Consider the following 27,877-nt stretch of genomic DNA (forward strand, 5'->3'; position numbering starts at 1 on the left):
TTGTTAATTGCTTTGTAGAGTAACTTACCCAACACTGCCAAAGTTATTTAGAAGTTTGCTGTAAACAAGAAGTGGAAGAATGCGTTAACATCATTTTAAATTGTGGTCTCAAGGGCTTTTTGATTGATTTTATCGGTTCATTGCAACCCCTCGGTAAAAACAGAGTTTGGATGATTTTGAGTCATGTGACTCGTGTCATTTCAGCTATAGCCTCAGTAACAAGTTTTAACATGCAGCTAACCAAAATGACATTTTCATTTGACAGATCAATTTCACAATTCCTTCTTCGTGCATGGACTGAAACAGACTAGATGGGGTTTATTCGCGTTGTGCATCAGTTTTCCCAGGTTCTAGCTTCCGACCACGCGTCTCTGCAGCAATGTCACTACATCTGCAAGATACACGGATCGGAAGTCTGTTTCATGCTGTCAGTCTTTTAGTAGTGGTATGCTGTTGCAGTGCTGTAACAGTTCAGAAACCTGCACCATTTTGCATCCTCATCAGTTCAGAACAGAGGAGTTCTCAGGTGAGCTTTCTCATCCACTCATCGGACACTTCCGCATCTCCTCTCTTTTACTGGAGCAAGTGGACTTCAGAGAAACGTCTCGAAGGTTGTTTCAGGAGTAGCGACGGGACACTGGTTGCGCGTTATCGGTCACTCTGCCGTCAAGAGCGCGCGCGGGACGATGAGAAACCAATGCACTTCATAAGCGCGCTGCTGGAAGATGCCAGTCTGTGTCAAATGAACATGCATATCAATTTCACTTTGCACAAAGAAGACATATATCAAGGCCAGCAGATGGATTCAAGAGCAAAAAGTCGCCAAAAACGCGCGTGGGTTTTCACGGGAACACTTTGGTGTGGACGTGGCACCAGCGACAGTGACTATGAACAGCTGGGTAGGTGTGCATCCATCAGTAAGCTGCCATTGGTCACTTCACCACAGTAATCATTTGGAGTAGGCTATTCCTTTTCAAAGATGAACATATTGTCCATGTATAAACTAATTTAGTCAAGTAATTTTGCTGTTCAAACCGGTAGCTACGAAATAAACCATGCTGGAAACAGTCATGCACCCATCAGTCTTTTAATATTAAAATCTTTAATGGAAATAAAATGATTTACGATGAAGCATTTGCAAGAATATTCAGCAAAGACAATGCACCCGTTTATAAAATAATCTGTCATTTGAAATATTGATTGCAGTAGTATCTTATGTCGCAGGCACATGCAGAAAAATATATATATGTATATATATAAATATGTGTGTGTGTGTGTGTAATTGTATATAAACTATTTTAAATGTCAAATATAACAGCATTTAACACTAACATGTTGGAAAGCGTGAAAAAAAATAAAGGTCAACGATAAGACAGAAATTACAAACTTCACTTACAGTAATATCCGTCTTTATTTTTGTTATTTGCTATACTTTCCAGAGATATAAATCAAACTGCAATTTTCATGCCAAAGTGTGCGCATAGGCGTGGTGGAAATCTGTGAATGTATGTATGTGTGTTCAGAAAAAGATGTGGGAGGTCCAGCAACATAACCTGAAAAGTACAGTGAATAAATCAGTTTGATGACGGAGTGTGTCACACAGCTCCTTTACATGACAGTCAAGAACTGTGGTTTGTGTGCAAAATATCCCAGTGTGCTTTGCACGTGCAATTACACTGACAATTTGTATAATAATAATAATAATATTACAGAGTTGTAATGAATCAATATTTGTAATTATTTCCATGTTGTTGTCTTAGGTATGTTTGTGCACACAGATCGATGCTGTCGAGATCATGATCACTGTGAACTCATCATCCGCTCGTTCTCTGTGGACTTCAGCGTGTTCAACCCCACTCTGTTCACTCTCTCTCACTGTGACTGTGACCGCAGATGAGCACATGAGAGGCATCTTCAGGGCCTCAGGGGAGACTCTTTAGAGTCATAACTCATCATCCTTATGTCATAACTCACCCGTATGGCCCATAGGAGCATTATACTGTTTCTTGTAAGAGATAAAGAATATCTTTGCCCACATTTCGGTGAGAATGCATGACATTTATACATTTATCATGTCTGCAACAGTCTATTTGAGTTATGACAATGTATAATGAAATTATGTTCGAACAACAAAGTACATGTTAGATAACAGCATTAAACACTAACATGTCTTTCCATTTACTGAAAAAAAAAACATTGACTGCGAAATTTCAAAGTTATCAAGATAGTTTTATTGCATTGTTACAACTTTAGAAATTGCAGTTTAAATTGCACATAATATTAAGCTGTGGTAAAGACTGATATGTGAAATGTCAGCAGAACTTGTATTTATTTATTTTACTTGCAACAATGCACTTGTTTCAGTTGCGGTAACAGATTTAATTCAATGTGTATGAATGCAATACACTGTGTTTAATGGAGAGTTTAGCTGACATTGAGAAACAAAAGGACTGTCCATTTCCAATTGTGACACTATAATGCAAATCATATTTATTTCTGTCCTATCTTCCTGTCTGGTCTGTGTTTTAGATTTAAACAATGCCTTCTTAATGGTAATGACACCATCTCCAACATGGTGGGCTACAGTTTCTTCGATGTCCTGAAACTCCGCTGCTTTGAGCTGATCCAAAGGAAGAAATGCACACAGTACAACTGGTTTGGATTGTGAGTGCACTAAATTAAATCATGCATTCCAGAAATTATGCTTCATGCTTTTTTTTCTGCTTGCATCATAATTGTATATAATTATATAATCCAGATATGTAACATTTACATCAGTTTTTCCATAGAATTGCATGACATCACTATAAAGTATTGTGCTCATAGTCATAAACCATGTGTTTTCAACATTTACAGAATGAAGCCCACTACATAAAAGTGTTTAGTTTTCAGATGGTTCCAGTATTAACTGTGCATCCTGTATTTTGCTACATTCATTGTCCTACTTGTCTTACAGTTCTTAGAGGTTTGCATATATTTGTCTGGACATGATAATCACCGTATTTGAATTTTATTGCTGCTGGTAGGTTGTGTTTCAATGTTACCTAAATAAATAAATCCTTGAGTCAAGTCTCAAGTTGCAGTGCACAAAATAAAACAAGACAAGTCAAGGCTATAGCTCACCTCAAGCAAGTCGTGTTGAGTCCTGCGGAGAAAGTCGTTTTAAAGAAAAACATGCAGGGGTTACATTTTTATAAGAATGTAGTAACAATCAAACTCAAAACAGTCTGAACATGAGCAGGGTCAGTATGTAAAAAGTAAAAGTTTCTCTCTTTTTTTCCATTCCACTGCCCTGTGTCTTGCATCTTAGTCAAAAAAGACTCAAGCACTTCTCATCTGGGCGGATGAAGAAGACTGCGTCGTTTAAAGTTCATTTCAGATGATTGACAGACATCACATAATCCACTGGTATTTTGGATCAGCGTGTGAATAGTAAATTGATATAAAAAAGATAGCCGTTGCTTGTGTGCACAGCAGATGATGTATCAAAACATTTTACAGTAATTTACCAGGTTTAATGTGTGAAAGCAGATGTTTTTTTCTGGCAAGTTGTGAAAACCATTACCTTATCTATTTCCCATTCACCGTGGAACTTGTTCATTATAATTTTTTTGTAGTGAATCCTATCTGACAAAAATGTTATCAGTAATGTGTTTTGTTTTGTCTACTGGCCTCTATTCCAGAGATACACTTGTGCTTTTTTGATCTCTGCAGGTGCACAGTGGTCCAGACAGCACCTGTGGCAGTATGGAAAGATTCAACACCGTACAATTCTAACGCTCTGACTAATGAGCACAGCGGCACCACTGGCCTTTCATGCAATGAAGTGCCAATCAAACTGTCACACAGCGGCAAACAAAGAATCTCTAAACCGAAACGAGTTCAATTGACAAAAGACCAAAAAACCTGCAGTCAAGTGTACTATGCAAAAGGGGAAACATTTCAGCTAAGTCAAAAGTTGGTGAGCCAAATTGAAAAAAGGAAGAGACTACAAACAAATGGAAATCGAAGAGGAAGAAAGAAGTCACTCGTTTCCCAAAGGATGGCATCCAAAGAAAAGAAAATGGTAACTCAGAAGTTCAAAATGGAAACTACTCTTCAAAGCACCCAGAGAACCCCAAAAGCAAGTGTCACTCACTCCCCCTCAACCTTATCTAAAAATAAATTACTCTCAGTGCAAAAGGCCACTCAGTCCAAACGAATGTCCATAGCTAAATCAGGTGCAAGGACACTTAAAAATACGCGAAAAATAGGTAAAAAGAAAAAGCTCCACAAGGAAAAACGAATTCATATATTCGAATACAGTAGTTCTGTGATTTTGCTGTATATGGTAATTCAATTTAGACAAAATTTGTCATGGCATATTGCCAAGGAAATAAAGGCAAATAAAGCATTTTATAATCAACTGCAAACATTTCATTTTTTCATTCAATTTCATTCAATCTCAGTTTCAGATATTGAACAGTTAAACACGCAATAACACACAGCAATTTACAGCTGATAATACTTCATACATATATTCAAAATGTACTCATTAAACTGCATGTGTTTTGTGTGCGACTGTGCAAAAAAAGTGTATTGTGCATCACGTCTGAGAATTGCATCTATTGTTTTCACAAAGTCTAAACTGCATTTGCAGTTTGAGGAATCCTCCAGCAGATGCCATCAAAATACATGTTGTAAATCTAGAGTAACAAAACGATTTAATTAGTCTTGTAAGAAATTAGTTTTGAAGAGAAAGGGGAAAAAAACATTTAAGTCAAAAGAAATTTCATTGCATGCTTGTTTTGTTTATTGCTTTCAAACACAGAGCCACACATTACTACATAAAATAATAATTGTGTCTCCTAAAATATCAATATCATTATATTTTTGTAATCATCTTGGGTAAAAAGGTATCCAACTTATTGATTATGTATTCTTTGCACACAGGCAAGCAAATGAACCCAGAATAGAAACGCATTGTGCAAAGTTTCACATTAAATGTTTTCCTATAGCAAACCATTATGAAGAAAATACTTAACCATTTAGCGCATTGCATTCATATTCCGAGCTCATCTGCTTGCCTGTATAAAGTAGACCATATTCACATCTGTTACGGATCACTCGGGAAGCTGAGGAGTAACAGAATGAAGATGTTTATTGTACACAGACACAAGCAGAGGAGCAGGTAGTGATGAGTGACAATGAGGATGGATCCGTGAAGGCAGGGTGAAGACTTCTTGGAGGGACGGTGAGCCACACACACGCACACTTGAGGAACTGGGTCTTCGGAGAGAATCGCTGGAGAGAGTAGAAGAGGAGTTAGTCCTTATAGTAAGCATACAGGAATGATCTTGTCGCGAACGTGACCGGACAATGTTTGAGTGCGTGTGTGTGGCTTTTATGGTGCTGCGGTGATAGGCTGGTGATGAGGATCAGGTGGGTGTGCTGAACTCAACTCCGGTGAGAGTGTGCGTTGTGATTGTGTGGAGGTGGAACCTGGCGTGTTTGTAACAGTACCCCCCTCCCCACGGCCTGCTCCTGAGGGCCGGGGACCCCGATGACGATGTGGGCGTCCTCTTCCCCTGGGAGCTGGTCGATTGGGATGATTGGAGTGGAAGGTATCGAGTAAGGTGGGATCCAGGATGTCATTGCGTGGGACCCAGGAACGTTCCTCTGGACCGTAACCTTCCCAGTCCACTAGGTATTCCAGCTGCCCACCACGCCGCCGGGAGTCCAGGATGTCCTTGACTGTGTAGGCCGCGCCGTCATCTAGGAGGAGAGGAGGGGGGGCTTTGGCTTCGCCAGGTTCTGTGGAGGGAGAGACAGAAGGATGGTGAGGTTTAAGGAGTGACACATGGAATGTGGGGTGAATCCGGTACTCAGGGGGAAGCTGGAGTTTGAAAGTGACCGGATTGATCTGCTGGGTAATGGTGAATGGGCCAATGAATCTGGGACTGAGCTTGCGGCAGGGTAGACGCAGGTGGATGTCCCGGGTGGGAATTCTGTGCGTACTCGGCCCACCCCAGGAATTGGTTCCAGGAGTTCTGGTGGCCGTGAGAGAAGGTACGGAGGAAGCGTCCGATCTCCTGGACCTTCCTCTCCGTCTGCCCGTTTGATTGAGGATGATACCCGGACAGGCTGATGGCCACACCTAGGAGGGAATGGAAGGCTTTCCACACCCGGGAGATGAACTGGGGGCCTCGGTCCGATACTATATCTTCTGGGATGCCGAAGTACCTGAAGACATGATTGAACAGTAATTCAGCCGTTTCCATGGCTTTAGGATTTAGAAAATCTAACCAAAATACAGGTATTGTTATCTGAAGGCGGGAGGTCAGTAATGAAGTCCACCCCTAGGTGTGACCACGGGCGATTAGGAACGGGCAGAGGATGGAGCTTGCCAGATGGTAGATGGCGAGGACTTTTGGACATGGCGCAGCTGGTACATCCACTCAAGTACCTCCTGACATCCGAGGCCATGTTGGGCCACCAGAAGCATTCCCTTAGCAGCGAGAGGGTTTCATTGAACCCCGGGTGACCAGTGCCAAGTGACGCATGAGTGGAGTGGATGAGTGGGGTGCGCCGTGTCCTGGGGATGTATAGATGTCCCGGTGGGCAACCCGGCGGGGTGTTTGTAGGAGGCTCGGCTGGAGGAAGAGTGTCAGAAGACAAGTAATCGGAGAGACAATGATATTTTCTGGGAGGATGATTTCTGGAGTTTCAGATTTCTCTTCGAGAGCGTAGCATCTGGATAGGGCATCGGCCTTTACGTTTTTCACCCCTGGGCGGTACGAGATGGTGAATTGGAAGCGGGTGAAGAATAACGCCCAGCGGGCCTGTCTGGGATTGAGTCTCTTGGCTACTCGAAGGTATTCTAGGTTCTTATGGTCAGTGAGGACTTGAAATGGGTGTTTGGCTCCCTCTAGCCAATGCCTCCATTCCTCCAGAGCTAGTTTGATGGCTAGCAATTCCCGATTTCCGATGTCGTAGTTTACCTCGGCCGGGTTGAGTTTCCGGGAGAAGAAGGCGCATGGATGGGGGCGGCTAGGATTCCCCTGCTGCTGGGTTTGGACCGCTCCCACTCCGGTGGTTGAGGCGTCCACTTCCACTACGAAGGGCTGATCGGGATCAGGATGGACCAGGAGTGGGGCGGTCGTAAAGGCCTGTTTAAGGGTTTGGAAGGCTTCTGTGGCGGTTGGAGTTCAGGAGAGAGACTTAGGTTTCTGGTGGAGGAGATTGGTAAGAGGACTGGTGGTGGTACTGAAGTTTAAACCGTATAAACCGTCTATAGAAATTGGCGAAGCCAAGGAACCGCTGCAATTCTTTGATGGTGGTTGGAGTGGGTCAATCCTTGACTGCGCTCCCCTTTCCCTCGTCCATCCGGATCCCACTGTGATTGATGGTATAGCCAAGGAACTGCACTGAGGGCTGATGGAAGGAACATTTTTCGACTTTGAGGTAGAGCTGGTAGTCCCTCAGGCATTGCTGGACCTCCGCAACGTGGCGTTGATGTTCTGCCAGGCTCCGGGAATAGAGGAGGATATCATCGATATATACCAAGACGTACTTGTGGAGGAAATCCCGGAGCACCTCGTGGATGAAATCCTGGAATACGGAGGGGGCGTTAACAAGCCCATAATGCATTACGCAATATTCGTAGTGACCAGTAGGGGTAATGAAGGCGGTCTTCCACTCGTCCCCCTATCCGGATGTGGTTGTATGCGCTGCGGAGGTCCAACTTGGTGAACACAGTGGCACCACGGAGATGTTCCAGGGCAGCTGAGACGAGGGGAAGTGGGTACAGGAATTTTACAGTGATGTTATTGAGTGCTCGGTAATCAATACATGGCCTCAAGCCTCCATCCTTCTTCTCTACGAAGAAAAAGCTCGAGGCAGCAGGGGAGATAGATGGACGAATATACCCTTGGGCCGGCGCCTCCTTGATGTATTCCTCCATGGCCTTCTCCTCGGGAATGGATAGGGGATATATCCTTCCCTTTGGCACTGGTTCACCCGGCAGCAGATCGATGGCACAGTCCCACGGCCGGTGTGGAGGCAGCTTGGAGGCCCGTTTAGGGCAGAAGACGTCGCTGAAGGGGGCGTAGCATTGAGGAATGGTGATGGACTGATTTTCAACTGGGCTCTCAATAGATGTGGAGTAGACTGGGAGAGGTTCAGGGGACGGTGTGACTGGAACTGGACAACCGGAGATGCATGATTGGAAACAGGCTTCGCCCCACTTCAGGATCTCGCCCGTCTTCCAGGAAATCACAGGGTTGTGCTGCTCCAGCCACGGGCACCCTCGAATAATGTCAGCGGTGGATTCCTCCAAAACCAGCAGATGGATCTCCTCGTGATGGAGTAGTCCAGTTTGGAGGGATATGGGGCCCGCGCTATGGCGCACGCACTTCCTGCTTAGCAGCCTGCCGGTGATTGTGTGGACCTGGTAGGCTGACGGCTTGGCCGTGGTAGGGAGTTTGAGCTGACGGCAGAGGGCACCGGAGATGAAGTTGCCGGCTGACCCAGAATCGAGGAGGGCGGAAACTAGAAGAGACATGTCAGCGGCAGTAAGTGTCACAATAGTGGTGAGTGGTTTCATTTGGTATCTTGAAGGGAGAATGGGACTCACCATAGGACGAGGAGGACGGACGGGGCACACTGCTTTAGCATGCCCCGGGGCTGCACAGTAGAGGGACAGATTCTGGGCCAGCCGTCTCTGACGCTCCGCCATAGTGAGGCGGTAGGAGTCGAGGATCATAGGCTCGCTGGCTGGTTCTGGGGGGCTGACGTTTTCTGGTCGGCAGAGTGGTGTGGAGGAATGCAACTGGCCCTGGTGCTCTTCTAAGCATGACTGCATACGAGTGGTGACGCGGATGGATAGCTGGATGAATCGCTCTAGTCCGATGGTATCCTCGTATGCAGCGAGATGCAACAGCACTCGGGGTTCCAATCCTTGATGGTAGGTCGTCAGTAAAGCCTGTTCATTCCATCCACTGGAGGCCGCCAGAGTCCTAAACTGAAGGGGATATTCATTGACAGACATTTTTCCTTGTTTTAGATTATACAGCTTCTCACCAATGGAAGAGTCCCAAGCTGGTCTGCCGAAAACTTCACAGAAATGGTCGATGAAGCTAGAATAAGACTGGATAACTGGGTTATTTTGAGTCCAGAGAGAATCTGCCCACAGTAGTGCTTTACCTTGCAGCTGGGAAATAATAAAGGCTACCTTTGAATGGTCAGTGGGGTACAAGTGCGGTTGCATCTCCAGGACCAGTGAACATTGTAGGAGGAATCAGCTGCATTCCTCCGCCGAACCAGAGTAGGGCGCCGGCCTGGCCATGGGACTGGCGTGAACGGCAGGTGAGGAAGTGATGACAGGGTTGGCGGAAGTGCTCGCTGGTGTAGGAGGTGCTGATGTTGCCATGAGTGTTCGTCGGAGTGCATCAACCAGATCTTGAAAGGGGTCCGTGAGGCTCATGCTTGTCCCTGGCGGTGTTGGTCCGGTCATCTGTTACGGATCACTCAGGATAACCGAGGAGTAACAGAATGAAGATGTTTATTGTACACAGACACAAGCAGAGGAGCAGGTAGTGATGAGTGACAATAAGGATGGATCCGTGAAGGCAGGGTGAAGACTTCTTAAAGGGACGGTGAGCCACACACACGCACACTTGGGGAACTGGGTCTTCGGAGAGAATCGCTGGAGAGAGTAGAAGAGGAGTTAGTCCTTATAGTAAGCATACAGGAATGATCTTGTCGCGAACGTGAACGGACAATGTTTGAGTGCGTGTGTGTGGATTTTATGGTGCTGCGGTGATAGGCTGGTGGTGAGGATCAGGTGGATGTGATTTAGAACTCCGGTGAGGGTGTGCGTTGTGTGGAGGTGGAACCTGGCGTGTTTGTAACAACATCATTAAAAAGCTGTGGATTTAATTTGATCTTTGTTTTAAAGGCACTTTAAGTGTTTTCACATTAAACGTTTTAGAATGTCATGCAGATTCTCTCTGGGGTTCAGATCTGGTGAGTTTGCTGGCCAGTCAAGCACACCAACACCATGGTCATTTAACCAACATTTTGGTGCTTTTGGCAGTGTGGGCAGGTGCTAAATCCTGCTGGAAAATTAAATCAGCATCTTCAGAAAGCTGGTCAGCAGAAGGAAGCATGAAGTGCTCCAAAATTTCTTGGTAAACCAGTGCAGTGACTTTGGTTTTCAAAAAACACAATGGACCAACACCAGCAGATGACATTGCACCCCAAATCATCACAGACTGTAGAAACTTAACACTGGACTTCAAGCAACTTGGGCTTTGAGCTTCTCCACCCTTCCTCCAGACTCTAGGACCTTGGTTTCCAAATGAAATACAAAACTTGCTCTCATCTGAAAAGAAGACATTGGACCATTGGCATTGGTCAGCAGTCCAGGTCTTATTCTCCTTAGCCCAGTTAAGACACCTCTGATGTTGTCTGTGGTTCAGCAAATTCCTTGACACGTCTGTGTGTGGTGGCTATTGATGCCTTGACCCCAGCCTCAGTCCATTCCTTGTGAAGGTCACTCAAATTCTTGAATAGATTTTGCTTGACAATCATCATAAGGCTGCGGTTCTCTCAGTTGGTTGTGCATCTTTTTCTTCTGTTAACATACTTGGATACAGCACTCTGTAAACAGCCAGCTTCTCTGGCAATGAATGTTTGTGGCTTTAGTGATTGTCTTATCGACAACTGTCGGATCAGCAGTCTTCCCCATGATTGTGTAGCCTAGTGAACCAAACTTAGAGACCGTTTTGAAGGCTCAGGAAACCTTTGCAGGTGTTTTGAGTTGATGTCACCATATTCTAATTGGTGGGTTTTTGTTAAATGTGAACCAAAATCATCACAATTAAAAAAAAACAAAGACTTAAACTAATTCAGTCTCTGTGCATTGAATTTATTTAATACATGAGTTTCACAGTTTGAGTTTAATTACTGAAATAAATGAACTTTTCCACAACATTCTAATTTATTGAGATGCACCTATCTGCAATACGTCCAGTGTTGGGCGTAACACATTGCATGTAACATAAGTTACGTAATCGGATTACTTTTTTCAAGTAACTAGTAAAGTAACCCATTACTTTTTAATTTACAAGGAAATATCTGAGTTAATTATCTTAAATAAGTGGCACCAGTTACACTGTTTTCCTATGTATTGACTGAGAACCCTCCTTTCTTCATGTAGAGAGAAATCAGGAGTCAGTGCAGAGGTGTTGTGTGCACTGTGTAAACATGCATTTACTCATCTCACTTGCACAAACACAGATTCAGTATTCCTCAAAATGAACAAAAACAGTGAAATGCAAACTCAACAAATGACGCAAACCTGCAATAACTAAATATGTTAAATAAGACCAATATCCTTTATGCATTTAGTAATCTTATTTTATTAACCAGTGTCTTTGCTGCGGACCTTCAATGATCCAATTCCACCATAGAAAAAAATAAGCGAAAATGACTTTAGATAAACATAACATTTGTTTACTTTTTTATTGCTGAAGAGCAAAACAATTAGCCCAGCCTAGACGAGAAAAAGTAACGCAGAAGTAACGTAACGCATTACGTTCCATAAAATGTAACTAAGTAACTCAATACTGTAAGGCATAACTTTTACATTTACATTTAGCAGACAGTTTTATCCAAAGCGACTTACAAATGAGGACAATGGAAGCAATCAAAAACAACAAAAGAGCAATAAGTACTATAACAAGTCTCAGTTAGCTTAAACGCAGTACACATAGCAAGGGCTTTTAAATAATATAATACATAAAAGGAAAACAAATAGAAAAAGAATAGAGCAAGCTAGTGTTAGAGGTATTTTTTATAATTGTATAATAAATTAAAAGAAAATAGAATACAAAAAGATTAGAATCTTAGTTTGAGAGTTGAGTTTAGAGTTGAGTGTCATCAGCATAGCAGTGATATGAAAAGCCATGTTTCTGAATGACAGAAACTAATGATGCCATGTAGACAGAGAAGAGAAGAGAAGTGGTCCAAGAACTGAGCCCTGAGGCACCCCAGTAGTTAGATGTTGTGACTTGGACACCTCACCTCTCCAAGATACTTTGAAGGACCTATGTAATTTCCCCCAACACTGATCAGGACGTTTCTATAAATTAATAAATCATTATACATGTTAATGTTTCCTATTAGATGTCAAATAGTCGTTTAGAAGATGTCTATGAATTTAGAATGCATTGTATAGACGTCTATCAGCTATTTATACAAAACACGTTCCAGATGAAGAGATCTTTAACAGACATCGTGAAGACACCACGGTGTGACTGAATTGGTTTAGTATCGCGTCTGACAGACAGCTGCCCTTACGAAAAATAACCATGGTTTTATTATAGTAAAACTGTAGTAACCCATGTTTTTTTTTGGCGTGTTGACTACCATTTGTATAAACACAGATTTACTACAAATACCATGGTTAAACTATGGTTAATTTAGCAAAACCATGGTTAATTTGTGGTTACCATGGTTTAACTACAGTAACCATGTTTTTTTGGTTTTATTTGTAGTAAAACCATGGTTAATTTTCATAAGGGTGGAGCAGGGTTTGTGCCACTGTAGCGCCGTTAATTCGGTGGTGGTCAGGGGATTTCAATTCAGTAACCGTCTGCGCAATCGAGTCAAGTTTGGAAGGAGCGAGATTTGTCCCGGTGTCACGCCCACCTTTCCGAAAACACTGGAGCCTGTCGAGCCAAGAGGCCGGCGGATCGATGAGAGGCCTCGCCTGGGCGTCGCACATCTGCGCCCCACGGTAGCCCCAGCGCGCTCTCGATGATGATGATGATGATGATGACATCTGTCGCCGGCTCGAGCTGAACCAGATCCCGTCGCGCGCGCTGCATTGGATGTTTGACCACTTTTCCCTTTTTCCTCGGAGGAAAAGCGATGGGATCGGGTGCTGTGGATTCCTCACAGTGGCTGTCAGTGAAGGAAGAGACTATTTTCCTCCACGACGGACTCATTCGGGTCACGGACCTCGCGGAGCTGCCCAGTGAAATCGGGGCGTCCGAACAAGGCGAATCCGAGCAGGAGGTGTGCGTTTATCACATCGCTTTCATTCCCTGTAATTAGCTTAACACCAAACTTACCTCGGCTCGCCTGCATAGTAGTTAATATTCAGCCAAAACAGGCTTGTCAGATAGCAGCATGCTAACCATAAAAGGTATTTTCTGTGTTTATTCGAGTGGTTTAAATCCCATCTCGCGTTCTACTGGTCGTTCGCTGATGTAAACACGCTCAGCCCGTTATTAGCCGCATCAAATATTAGCGCTTTCACAAATAACGCCCTGTCGATTTGCGTCGATGTTAGCGAAGCTTACAAGGTGGTTAACGTAAATGTTTATGTCGGATATAACGAGAAGCTCACGGGTTCTGTGTGTCTCTGGTGTTAGTTTGATGTGTTAGCATAGCTTCGACAGAAGGCTAATCTTAGTAGCCGGAGTTTAATCTCTCGCTGGCCTGTGGCAGATATCGACCTGCTGTCTGTGTACGATTCATATCACAATATACGGTGGAAAACACATAACGTTATGCTTAGAACAATGCGTGCAATTCTGCTCGAAACACGACAGCCTGGAGTTACAATACTGGTGTTTACCTATTCTCCCCCCTCAAAGCAACCTAAACCTTTAAATGTTGTCCTAATCACACAATGTCATTTTCCTCTCAAGTAATTAGTTGTGTTATTAAACTGCGATTGTAGTCATGTAGCCACGGCCAAAGGGCGTTGTTAGGCGACATGTACTCTCTATGTGTCCCAATTCGCACACCATCCACCCTAAATAGTCTCCGAGATTAGAGTTAGTGTGCCCTAGATAGTACAGTGGCTCACTGGATTGGTGTGGACTATATGATCATATTATATGGATTATATATATATCTTATATTGGAGGAAATGTCATTGTAACTTGAGTCACTAGCTGGCATTTGTTTAGATGCCACAGACCCCAGAAATATGATCATCCTTGAGTCCCCATCCTAAAATTTAAAGATCTCTATATAGTTTCTTGCATGAAGACCCCATTTATATAGTGAGAAATACATTAAATATTACTTTTAAAATGAGTTGCGTTATTACGTTTGACATTATTGCTGATTGTAGTACTTGACGGTTTGATATTTATTTACTAAATTACTCATTTATGTGCTTATTTGGTTTAATCAACTATTTAGTCTTAAATTATTTGTTTATTTTTACATTGTTTGAATCCAGGCTCCGCTGCTCTGCCGTCTGGTGCACGCTTGGTTTTTTTGGTTAATTAAGTGCACCCTCCAGGTATTTGAAGAGCACTTTGCTTGCATAAAGTCACACTATTTCTCTATATTCGGCATAGATGTCGAAACACTACACAAACTACCAAAAAAAAAATGTCTAAACCATGGAGCATAGGGTGAAGTTAGTACATTATGAAGCAATGATTTGGGACAGATATAAAGTAATCGAATTGAAGACTGTGTTGAGTGTCATTTGTTGTGAATTGGACTAAACCGGTTGCTCTTGTGTGCAGCTTGGAAAGGGAAAGACGTGTTGTTTTGTGCTGTTCATCACTGAAGGTCATGAGTCAGATGTTTATCGAGCACCAGAATTAACTTCTGACTCAGTACTTTCAGTCATGTCCATCTCGAAATTAAGCAAGTTTTGTGCACTTCTTCGGGAATTTTTGTTTGACTTGTTCCATAGAAATGTGTATATTGTGAGATATGTCATCGTTGACCAACATTTTAAGAATATTGTGATTATAATTTATTGTGATAAAATCTTACCCACCACTGGTGCAGGAGCAATACTGTAATTAATCATGGTTTGTCTTTTTAAATCTATGATATGTTTCACAGAATTTCTGTTAAAGGAGCATCTGTTTATTTAAGTACTACTGTCTGATTGTCACATTCCCCCTTTTTATCTGCTGTTTAGCCTAACCTTTAAAATATTGCAGGATATTTAAAAAAGGTTAAGTATAACTATTATTGTAATAATTGCAACTGAAATGACTTACAAAATCATTATCATCTAAACAGAGGCTATTATTTATATCTAAAATATTACAGTGGACAAAAATTACAAATAATTTTATTTTATTATAATTATTTTTTTATTTTAAACATTTTTCTGTGATATATATATATATACTTTTTTTTTTCGGCCAATGAATAAATAAATAACATTAATAATTCAACTAATAGTTTTTGGGTGTGTTTCCATTCTAGCTTTTAAAGGGGCCCACGTACTTGGTCATTAATTTTGTTTCATAAACTGTCCACTTGAAATGTTAGATACAATCCCTGAATTCGACAGCATTGGAGCGAGTGACTAATTTTAGATGAACCTGATGAAGGTCTTGTGTCAGAATATGCTTCAGGTTTTTCTACGCCACCCTGTGCTCTTGCAGATCTTGACGTTCGAGACCAAGAACCCAGCGGAGCTCGCCGAGCGCCTGCGAGCCGTCTGTGGAAACCAGAGCAACGCTTACACCAGACTTTTGGAGTACCGTCTCAATGCTCTGCGTGGACTGTGGGGGGCGCAGCGGCAGCTGGCTCTGGAGGAGCAGCAGGAGCATGACGGGGTCGTCCCGGGGAGCGCCGGAGGGGCCGACGACGAGACGCTGGCCCTGCTTAAGAGACAGGGCTTCCTGCAGCCTCAACACCACCACCATCACACCACCGATCAGGCACCGTTTACCTCACGCGTCGGCCTCCTCTTGGTGTTTCCACTTCTGCAGTCACAGACTCGGCACGACCCTGAGCTCTGCGGCGTCACCGCTGAGGTCCTGCTGGCGTGTCTGCGTGACTGCCAGCCGCTCAGCCTGGGCAAGGAGCCCGCAGACTGCCTTAATGGCCTGGAGAGGTTGCTCTGCTCCTGGCTGGAGGAGAGGAGTGAGCCGGAGGGAGTGGCACAGACGAGACCACTGCTGACCCAACAGCAGAGACAGAACGCAGCGGCTGCTCTAGTGGCTCTATCATGTGCAAGGTGAGCGCAGCATAACGCCGCTTCATCCTCAGCCTTAATGCAGAGCCTTTAGTCACTTTGCAATACTTTTTGCAAGATCAATTTTTTTTCATGCATTAGAGGTGTAAAAAAAAAAAAAAAATCAAATTTCGACTATTCATCGAATTTAAAATAAAAATCAAATTTTTTGCCAGTAAATTTTAGGTATGGAAGCCTTATTAGTGGCACACGAGATGCGATGAAGATGTAAGTTTTAAGTTGCATTTTAATGTTTTTGTTAGCCTATCCACCCATTGTATTAAATTGTGCATACATGATGCTGTTTTTATTTTAAACATAATGCACTTATCTTCACAGACAGTCATGTTATCTTATGCTTTGAATAAACGTGCATTAGTAATATTTAGCTCGATGCGCCCTCTTGTAGCCTCAGGAGAGAAGCCAAAAGCTTTTCTTCACCCTAACTGAAATTATGCTGTGACATGTTGTTTACAAATTAACTTACTGATGTCTTTCTGTGGTTGAAACACTGATTGAGTGATTATATGAGACATGATATGTTTCTTTCAACCCCTTCTGATATTCATATCAAGGTTATTTGGTGCTATAACTAGTAGTAAAGAGGAAGAGATGATCTCAATTTTTGTGTCTCAGTACAGTTGCCCTAGTTGTCAAGTATGGTACTCTTAATGTATGTTTGGCTCTTTTAAACAATCAGTTTATACAGTCAATCATAAATGGTAAGCTGAGACAGACTGCACTTCACTAAAGTGTTTCAGTGCCTCTCCTTCAAGCACTTTTGATCTGATATGTCTAGGAAGGAGTCTTTTGATTTCATCGCTATATCAGTCAAAAAAGGAAGGAAAATACAACAAGGAAACGTGTCCTGTCTGTGTTCGCAGGGGTTCCCTCAAGACATTCATTCACACTGTCCACCTGCTGCAAAAACAGACAGATCTGGGTCAGCTTCCAGTGGCTGATGTTCTCTACAGGTACTATTACTGTCTGTGAAGACATGTTAAACTGCTTCTGTTAACTGGGAACTCTTACGAATGGTGCAGAATAAACAGGGTGGGAATTATGAACCAGTTTTAAAACTGTAACTTTACTAGGCGGAGTTGTATCTTCGTGTCGAATGTGTTTATGAAAGGATTTACTGGTTGCTTGATTGATATGATTTTTCAGAATGGCAAACCCTAATTAAACTGCTTTGGTCATGTGACTGTTTACACCAGCCATAAACATCATTCCTCCAGTCTTCAGTGTCACATGATCCTTCAAAAATGATTGTAATATGATGATTTGCTGCTCATGAATGGGTAATATCCTCTGATTTGCAGACTGCTGCTTCTTGAGGGAGGTCCAGGCTCGCCGTCCTGCTTGTTAGGGGCGAAACACAGTGTTTCGTGGGGCTTTGAGGACATGCTGCCCACACCAGAGAGCAGCGCCGCTGGAGCAGAGAGCAAAGGTGAGGGAGAAATGATGGCTGACCAGTGCTTGTACTTGCGAGACGGCTGTAACAGTAGAAAGCACATAGTTCTCTAAAATGCCAATGTGTGCAGTAGCATTCATTTTTACCTTAATGGAAATGTCTGTAATAACAAGTTTCAGAAATGCTTCAACACACAGTACGTGGGGCTCTTTGATTTCTGCAGCATGGATGTCCCAAAAACATCCAGTCACAAAAATGGAATTTACAGTTACAGTGGCATGTGGAAGTTTAGGAAACCCTTGCAGAATCTGTGAAAATGTGAATAATTTTCAAAATATAAGAGAGATCATACTAAATGCATGTAATTTCTTTATTTAGTACATCCTTTCCCACTGAGGACAATTGAAGCACTCAAACACAACTATTAAAAAAGGTTCAAATGTTCAGTGATGCTCCAGAAGAAAACAAGATGCATTAAGAGTTGGGGGGTGAAAACTTTTGAACACAATGAAGATGTCCAAAGTTTTCTTATTTTGTTGAAATATTTTTTTTCCATTTAGTTCTGCCCTTCGTAAGCAACTGAAGATACTTGTATGTTTCCCGGTACACAAATTAAGTACAATTTACCTTGATCTTCAAATTCCAAAAGTTTCACCCCCCAGCCCTTAATGCATCTTGTTTCCTTCTGGAGAAAAGCTGTATCTCAAAATCATACAGTCACTGCTGGAAAGGGTTCAAATATGCGAAAGATGCTGGAAAACTGAAGAATCTGCGGGACCTGAAGGGTTTTTCTGAAGAACAGTTCTCAGTTTAACTGTTCAGAACAAACAAGGGACTCATGCAAAACCATCACAAAACAGAAAGACAGTCGTGGATCATCAGGTAACCACACACAGTACTATTCACAAACTTTTGAATGGGTTTATTTGAATAATTTCAGCAATTGTTTTGTCTTGTGGCTATATGCAAACACCTTTTATGTAAAATATCTTACTCAAGACAGTACTAAATAAAAATAACATGCATTAAATATGATCTCTCTTATTTTGTTAAAATTATATACATTTTCAGACATTCTGCAAGGGTTTCCCAAACTTTCGCATGCCACTGTAAACAGGGAATGTCATGGAATGCTAAAAATTTTGAAAAGAAAAAAAAAACTAAATAAATAAAAAAAGGGCTGTACACTTAAATTGTGATGTGGACTAGTGCCTGTGTAAATAGACTACGAAAAAAAAATAAGAAGCTATTCTGCATTATTTTTGTGTGTCTGTGTGGTCTTCATGACAGCCTGTCAAAATAAAAGTTTAGTTTTACTTGAAGAAATTGTAACAGAAATATATAACTATTGCACAAGTGGAATGAATTTAATTAATAAAAATATTAGTGTAATGTATTTGTAATTGTTTTTAGAAGGAATATCAAAAAAAAATTTCTTCATATTTTACTTTAAACAGTAAACCTCTGTTGTGCAGCACTAATTGTTATTATTTTATTTTTGTAATCCTTAATTTGATAAACACAGTTTTTGGTAATAAAGCTGTATTTAATTTATAATTCCTAGAAAATTAAAAGAGATAACTCTAAATTTGCTGGAAAAAGCAAACAATTTTCTAGGGCCTTATTATTGTAAAGATTTTAATATGTTCTTAAGTTGTATCACTTCAACTGATTAGACATGCTCTTTGATTATTACTAATTGATCAAAGCATTAAAGTGGAGTAAAACTGACAAAAAGAAAACAAAATGCTATTTGTGAAAAATAAAGAACAGATTTCAAAGGCCATAAACATAATTTTGGTTTAAATTTGAATAATTGTTGTTAAATTGTGGAAGAAAAAGTGGAAGATTGCTTGGTGGCAATCGGTAATGAGATTGGTGCACGAAACATTTTGTCATCATCAAGGATGAATAAGGCTTTTGTTGTCTTTCTGAAAGAGCTCACTATGGTGGATCATTTAGTTGAGCGCGGTATATCTGTGAGAAATATTTTCATTCCGGTATTGCCACTGTCTAATCTTTCAAAAAAGGTTATCCTTTCAAATGTCCCTCCTTTTATATCGAATGATATGCTTGAGCACATTCTTCTGCGTTACGGCAAAATTGAGGGTTCAATGAAAATGATTCCACTGGGTTTAAAAAAATCCTGATTTGAAACACACTATGTCTTTTAGAAGACAAATTAGGATCTGAATGTTATTGCGAAATTGACGGTGTTGGATAAGGATTACACCATCTTCATAACCACTGATTCAATGAGGTGTTTCACGTGCGGGAGGCATGGTCACACCAAACAAACGTGTCCTATGAGTAAGGATGCTGAAAAAGTGGATAATGTGAATGAGTCAGTCACTGTTAATGAGCGTGAGAATCATACTGTTGATGAAGACAATGAAACTGAAATTGATCAGCATTCTGGAAAAGCTCCTGATGGTCTTATTGAACCCAGTTCATCTGGTTTTGTCAATGACTCTGATGTGGCCCCGATTGTTACAGATGCTGAGTGAAAATGTTGCTGGTGCTAGTGTAGAGATACAGGATGGTGCAGAAGTTGTTGCTGATGATGCTAGGGTATCTGAGCACTTTGGAGAACAAGTGGAGATTGAAGGAGCGATAATTTTGAATTCACCTGATAGCGTGTCACATGATGCTAGAGAGGGCTTAGAAAATGATGAACAGTCTCTTTATGATTCTGATAGTGAAGATTCAGATAGTTGTGTGGATAATATTGAGATGGCATCTCAGGGAAGCTCTACTTCTAAACCAAATATATCTTACTACACAGTTGAACAGCTGAATCATTTTCTCGATTCTACAAAAAATCAACGGAAACCAAAACTTGAAATGTATTTTCCAAATTTAAGGCATTTCAATGATTCATGTGCATTTGCCATGAGGAAGGCTACTTTAGAGGAACTTGATCAGCCAAAACGTTACCGACTTAAGAAATTTATGGGTAATGTAAGAAAAAGAATGAAGACCCGATCTGTGAAACACTACTAAGATGAGTCTTGTTGTTTTGGTGTTATTCCTTTTTGATTTTCTCTTTTTCATCCCTATGACCTCATTTAATATTGGCTCCTTTAATATTAATGGTTGTCGGGGCACTGAAAAGCGAGCTAATTTATTTGATTATTTACAGTTATAAAAGGCAGATATAATATTGTTACAGGAGACACATACAGATGTTCAAAATCAAATGCAATGGATGACCGAATGGAAGGGTAGTGTACTACTTAGTCATGGATCGAATGTAAGTGCAGGTGTTGCAATACTTTTTTCTTCAAGGGTAAATGGTCATACTTTTGTGTCTGAGATATTTCCTGGTCGGATTTTGCGTGTGGATGTTACATTAAGAGATTCAAATTTTTCATTTTTTAGTGTCTATGCACCAAATATAGGAAATGAACGTATACCTTTTTTAAAAAAAACTGTCTGAAGCTATATCATAATGTTCCCAAGATAAGATTGTGTTAGGGGGTGATTTTAACTGTACTTTAAATCAAGCTATTGATCGAAATCATGCTGAACCTCATCCTTTATCAGCTGAGGAACTTAGATCTTTAATTAATTATCATAGTTTTATTGATTTATGGAGAAATACTTTTCCAGGGGTGAGACAGTATACCTGGCTTAAACAAAATTCTAATGAAATGTCAGGGGCAAGAATTGATAGGTTTTATGTGAAAACCAATAATAGAGGTAGATTTTTTGGTGATTCTATTTCTCCAAATTTCTTGTCTGATCACCTCTATATTTCTATGACTCTTTCTGTATCTTTTATTAAATCTTATTCAACATGTTGGCATTTTAAAAATAGACTGCTCCAAGATAAATCTTTTATTCATGCTTTTCACTGTTTTTGGGAAGCTTGGAAAGAGGAAAGAGAGAGTTTTTTAACATTAAGTCAATGGTAGGATATAAGCAAAGTGAGGGTAAAAATGTTTTGGCAACAATATGCGGCCTACAGTACTAGAGCCCTTAAGGATAAAATGAAGTTATTAGAACAAAATATACTTCAATTAAATATTCAGAATAATAATGACTCCTCTTCTGCAGACATTGAAAGAAAGAAATTTCTTTTAAAAAATCTTTTGGAGGAAAGGGGCAAAGGAGCTTTGATTAGAGCTAGGTATACTCATTTAAATGATATGGATGCTCCTACAGCTTTCTTTTTTGGATTAGAAAAAAAGTTTAGGGATAAGAAGGATTTTCATCATTTAAAACTTTCCAATGGCCAGCAAATTACTGATCAAAAAGAAATTAATGCTATTGCTTTGTCATTTTGTGAAAAATTGTATCAAGCAGAATCATGTGAAGAATCGGCTGCAGATGAGTTTTTATGTGAACTTCCTCAGCTTTCAGAGCAGGATAAAATGGATTTAGAGAGTCCTCTTAATTTTTCTGAGATTTCAAAAGCTGTTTTAGATTCGAATCCAGGGAAGTCTCCTGGAATAGATGGTCTGACAGCAGAGTTTTATAAATGTTTTTGGAATTTGATAGGACATGATCTTTATGGAGTTTTGTTAGAATGTGTTGATAAAGAAATTCTTCCTTTGAGCTGTCGAAGAGCTGTCTTGACATTGATTCCAAAGAAAGGAGACTTAGGTCTTTTGAAAAACTGGCATCCTGTATCGCTTTTAACTGTGGATTTGAAGATATTGTCGAAGGCTCTTACAAATAGATTAAAGCAATGTATATCAAGTGTAATTCATGAAGATCAAACATATTGTATTCCTAAAAGAACTATTTTTCATAATCCATTTTCGATAAGAGACATAATATCCATTGGAAAAATATATGCTTTGGACATTGGTTTTCTTTCTCTTGATCAAGAAAAAGCATTCGATAAGGTTGATCATTTATATCTTTTTAAGACTTTAGAGGCTTTTGGTTTTGGGTCACAATTTTTTGCTCTTATTAAGCTGCTGTATAATAATATTTACAGTGCTTAGAATTAACGGTTCCTTGACCAGACCATTTTCTGTAACTCGGGGTATAAGACGGGGGTGTCCACTGTCTGGATTATTGTATGCTATTTCGATTGAACCATTGTTGGTTTCTTTAAGGAATAAGCTACAAGGTGTAACATTTCAAGTTTCAAGTTATACCCAGATTTAACCCCAGTAAAATTTACAGCATATGCTGATGATCTCACTGTTTTTATAAGCAATTTTGATGATATAAATACTTTAACAGCTTGTTTAAATAGTTTTCATAAAGCAACATCTGCAAGTATAAACTGGGAGAAATGCACAACTTTTCTTATGGGTGAATTGAGGGAAAAGGGACCTCCGAAACTGCCTCATCAGTGTAAATGGACTCGAGATGGTTTTAAAATTCTTGGGATTTATTTTGGTACTGAGGACTATATGGAGAAAAATTGGGAAGGACTTTCTGATAAAGTGATAGGGAGAATCCAGAGATGGAGATGGATTCTTCCACATCTTTCATACAGAGGAAGGGTTTTAATTGTTAACTAGATAGTAAAGTGTGTGGTCAAACTTTAAGTTGGCTTGAAAAAGCCTGGCCAGAAAGTTTGAAAAATTAAGAAAGTTTGAAAAATTTAAAAAGATTTAAAAGTTTGAAAAGTTAAGAAGTTTAAAAAAGAAAGTGATTAACATATTGCTAGCATTAAAAGCAAGTGACTACCATGTCATTAGCATGATTAACAAAGTGACTAGCATGTCGCTAGCATGATTAGCAAGTTACTAGCATGTCGCTAGCATGTTACTAGCATGTTTCGTAGCATTATTATCATGTTTCTAGCATGATTAACATGTCGCTAGCATGTTTCTAGCATGATTAGCATGTCGCTAGCATGTTTCTAGCATGATTAGCACATGTCGCTAGCATGTTTCTAGCATGATTAACATGCGGTTAGCATGCCTCTAGCATGATTAGCAAGTTGTTACCATAATTAGCATGTTGTTAGAATGTTTCTAGTATGTTGCTAGCATGTTTATAGCATGATTATCATGTGACTAGCATGTTGCTGGCATGATTAGCATTTTGTTAGCATGTTTCTAGCATGATTAGCATGTTGCTGGCATGTCGCTAGCATGTTTCTAGCATGATTAACATGCGGCTAGCATGTCTCTAGCATGATTAGCATGTTGGTAGCATGTTTCTAGCATGATTAGCAAGTGACTAACATGTTGCTAGCATGTTTGTAGCATTATTAGCAAGTGACTGGCATGTCACTAGCATTTTACAAGCATGTTCCTAACATGATTAGCATGTTGATAGCATGTTGGTAACATGTCGTTAGCATGTTGTTAGCATGATTAGTATGTTGCTAGAATGTTGTTAGCATGATAAGCATGTTGCTACCATGTTTCTAGCATGATTAGCATGTGGTTAGCATGTCTCCCGCATGATTAGCATGTTGCTAGCATTTTTCTAGCATGATTAGCAAGTGACTAGCATGTCGCTAGCATGTTTGTAGCATGATTAACAAGTAACTAGCATGTTATTAAAATTTTTCTATACTAAACCAGCTAAAACCAGTTAATTCAGTAAAGAAAACCAGCTAAGACCACATAAGGCCAGCGTGACCGTGTCCAAAACCACTTTAAAACCTTGTTAAAGGCATGTTTCTAGTCTGATTAGTGAGTAACTAGCATGTTGTTAGCATTTTTCTATGCTAATCTGGCCAAAACCAGCTAAAACCAGTGGACTCAGTAAAAACCAGCTAAAACCCAGCTAAGACCAGCGTGAGAGTGGTCAAAACCACTTAAAAACCAGCTTGGGAGACTAGCTAAAACAACTGATAAGCTTAGGCTGGTTTTAGCTGTATTCTCAGTAGAGAGTTTTTAAGGTTTGCTATGGTAGTAGACAGCTTAAATATATTATGTCTTATTTTGTAAAAGTTTGTACCCCCTCAATGAAAGTCTATGGGATTTAAGGTGGTTTTGGTAGTCTGTTTTACGAAAACCATAAGCCGGATCAGTTCAAGATATAGCAACCCGAGTCAGACCAGTCTAAAGGTCTGACCCGAGTTTGGTGCTTCTCGCTTGAAAGCTCTAGGAGGAGATAGTGTTTAAAATTTGGCTCAGAAGAATAATAATAAGATTAAATAGTAGATCAGTAAATTGGCTTTTTCAAGCCAATTTAATAATCTGGCAGCCTCAATGCTGTGGCATAAACTCACAGTTTTGAGTTCTCCTAAAGGTTTTTTCATAAAGATTCAGAAAGAACTTGTAGATTTTTGATCTGGAATGGCCATCATTGGCTTCCACCTGGGGTTTTGTACTTGCAAAATAGGAAATGGGTATAGAGGTTCTTGGCAAGGTGAATGTAAGCTTGCTAACTTTTTGGTGGGACAAGCTAAATTGCCTATTCTAAAGTCACATCATTGTAAGAACGAAGATCAAGATGTTGATTTGGTGATGATGTTTAAATCTTTGGTAAAATCCAGAATTGTATTACGGAGTATATTTTTTATCTGCATACAAAAAATGATTTTATTTGAAATGATATGGGGTGTTAAAAAAGCAGTTTTCACTGTTAATGAAACTGGTCTGGTTTTTCTTTCTTTTTTTGTTTTGTTTACAAATGGATTTATATATATAACGTTTCTATGTTTTTTGAAGAAATGAGAATGTATACAGTTTTTTAAATAAAAGTTTTTTAAGGTCCCTCTCTCTCTCTCTCTCTCTCTCTCTCTCTCTCTCTCTGTTTGCAGACACAGACCTGGGCCGCTGCCTGGCTACAGATGGTTTCTATCTCTACACGACAAACTCTTTTGGGAAGGGCTTAAGTAAGCTGGGCTCGGGGCAGCATGGGACGCTGAGGTAACTCTAAAACCTCTTCACCTCCGCCCTGCTCTTCTGTTTGTGCCAGTGACTTCCAGGCCACTATTGTGCTCTTTCTACAGCTTCTGCTTTGTTCTGCTGTTTTCTCATTTCTGCTCTGTGAGCAACTCTATTTGTTACATGTTTGGACCCTGTGAAATTCTGCTGTCGATGAACGTCACTGTTTCATTCCTCTCTTAAATGTCAACTTCTTGCACTTCCTCAATCTTATGGGTGAATCTCATGTAGAAATGTCTTGGACATGTTTCAACCCAAATCTTAAAAATAAAAATAAAAATCATATTTTGCGTTTGTTTAGTGTGATTGCTCCGTTTAGCAGTCCCTGGCTCGGTTGGAAGAGATGGGCAAGAGCAAGGTTCAGTTATAAATAGATCAGTGAGTGTCAGGGAAGTGCATTTTAAGCAAAAGTAATATTCGATAATCGCTGGGTATTATTCGATTAGTAGTCGATAATCGCACCCCTCCCGCACATGCACCCAGTCTGTCGATTATCAACTGCTCACAAGGTTGTAGGAGCCTACGACATTTCTATTTTAAAAGTGAGCATGAACATTCATTGCATTTTTTAAAAAAGTTTACAGATCAATTGAGATTAGAACAGATTAATTCAGACATGAATATTAGGTTTAAAACGCATTATGCGCTAAAACAGAATATCATTCTTAAAACACAGTACACGCTAAAACATATTGTGAACAGCCTGAATGACGGCACTTCTGTATTTGTATTTATAACAATAACCTATTTCATATTTTTATAAAAAAAATGAGCATGTCCACATGCTCGGGAAGAAGACGGGAGCGCAATCTATTCACAATTAGTCCGGCCGCAGAGAACACCCTTTCTGCCGTTGCAGCCATTTATAATAGTTTAGTTTAGTTTTTTTAATGGAAAAGTGGTCATATTTCGTTTCGATTCTTTATTAATTTAATTCAGAAATATGACTGGAACATTTTATGTTTGTTAAATTCAAGTTTGTTTGTTTTTTTAAATAGCCTACAAAGCAGCCAGCGCAAGACAAAAAAAAAGATTAGCGTCATAATATTTTAGGAATAAAGTCAAAATTACGATAATAAAATCGTTACATTGCGTGAAGTAAAAGTGAATATATTATACCTGTATACTATATAAAAAAAATAAAAAAAAATAAAAAAACAAGTATGTGGCACCTGTTTTATTTCGTGCTGCAAATATGAAACAGGAAAATAAAATTGATTCACATGCCGCTTGAAAGGAGGCGAATATCTCACTAAAAATTAAAGAGCGTAAAAACATTTATTGTTTGTATTTTATCTTAAAATTGACAGAAGGTTGAGGTTTTGTGTTATAATAAAAAGTAATAAAGCCCAAAGCTTATTGCGATTAAAACGTTACATATTATTTCCAAGCATTTATACCATAAATAAAAGCTTGTGAATAGTCAAATGATTTTATTTACTTCAGAAAATCAACATAACAAGAGTCAAAAAATTGTATATATCGACTGTAAATTTTTATGGTTATCAACCAGTGGAATATTACATTTTATTCTTTCAATAAATAAAAAATAATTTTAATGCAGCTAGCTCGTAATCACGACTTAATACGTGGGAAACAGGAAAGTTTCTCGCTCAGCACAGTGGAGTCTATCGTTTTGTTAACTTTGTGGTTTATTATTTTGAGTCGTTTGGGACGCGGCGACACAGAAGACCCTCTCACAATATATTGCTTTATAAATCTATTGCGTTTGCCGCTCAGAAATGTTCACGTAATCATGCTGCACGTATCAGTAGTTCCCTGCTCCGGCGTGGTTAGCGCTCAAACTGCATGCATACAGGACCTAGTTAAACTGAACCCGCTCTTGCCTACCTCTTCCAACCAACCGCTGCACGGAGCGATCACATTAGTCAACCAAACCGGGCTTTGGGGGTCAGACGCGCTCGGGCACGGTTCACATCGCCTAATCGATATTCTGTAATTGAATCGACTAATTGAATATTCAAAAATCCTGACGTGCTGCATGATTGCAAGAAAATTTCAGAGCAGCAAAAGCGATAGATCTGTAGAGCAATACATTATGAGAGGGACATGTGTTAGTGTGTCCCATTCGACTCAAAATAATTAACCACAAAGTTAACAAAACGATTCACTCCACTGTGATGAGCCAGAGCTCTTCTCTGCTGTCTTCACGTGCTATCAGAAACTTTCTATTTCCAACTTATAAAGTCATGTTTGGTTCCAAAACGCAATAAATCCATTTTGATCTATTTGAGTAAAGATTTTTTTTTTTTTTTTTTTTTTTTACTACCAAGAAAGTTGCAAGATGAAAACCACTATTTTCTGTTAGAAACGTTCACATAGCATCTTTAGGTTATAATAAAAAACACTGCTGACTTCTTGCATTATCAGACTCAGCGCTTGTGTCTCCTTCCGCTTTGTGGGTCACGTAAACGCGTTGTCACATTAAAAAAATCATTGCAAAAGAACCTGACGTGAGATTTAAAATAAATTAAAAGAGGCTTCGAGGCAGAGGAATTTGACTCGATCATTTTTTGTAATCGAGTTACTCGAGGAACCGTTTCAGCCCTAGTGTATTAAACGCCACTCCATCTGAAAGCACACAATGGAGATTTATCACAGAACAGGCTTTACTGATGAGATGCACATGGCAAT

General features: G+C 40.1%; 2 protein-coding genes across 6 annotated transcripts in view; both read left to right on the forward strand.

Annotated features, from left to right (window-relative positions):
* Positions 1–374: 374 nt before the first annotated feature.
* LOC132099173 (group 3 secretory phospholipase A2-like) lies at positions 375–1,897 on the forward strand. The gene is made up of 2 exons (XM_059505624.1): positions 375–899; positions 1,761–1,897. The coding sequence occupies exons 1-2, from the start codon at positions 380–382 to the stop codon at positions 1,895–1,897; spliced, it is 657 nt and encodes a 218-aa protein (XP_059361607.1). The 5' UTR covers positions 375–379.
* Positions 1,898–12,615: 10,718 nt separating this feature from the next.
* LOC132111087 (probable E3 ubiquitin-protein ligase HECTD4) overlaps positions 12,616–27,877 on the forward strand; it is an 83,375-nt gene continuing 68,113 nt past the window's right edge. For all 5 annotated transcript variants that reach the window (XM_059518259.1, XM_059518277.1, XM_059518271.1 and 2 more), the window contains exons 1-5: positions 12,616–13,062; positions 15,420–15,997; positions 16,879–16,968; positions 17,317–17,444; positions 25,096–25,204. In XM_059518259.1, the coding sequence (XP_059374242.1) occupies positions 12,916–13,062; positions 15,420–15,997; positions 16,879–16,968; positions 17,317–17,444; positions 25,096–25,204 (1,052 nt within the window). In that variant the 5' untranslated portion in view covers positions 12,616–12,915. The remainder of the gene's footprint in view (positions 13,063–15,419; positions 15,998–16,878; positions 16,969–17,316; positions 17,445–25,095; positions 25,205–27,877) is intronic.

This window comes from Carassius carassius, chromosome 2, assembly GCF_963082965.1.
Source record: "Carassius carassius chromosome 2, fCarCar2.1, whole genome shotgun sequence".
Lineage (NCBI taxonomy): Eukaryota > Metazoa > Chordata > Actinopteri > Cypriniformes > Cyprinidae > Carassius > Carassius carassius.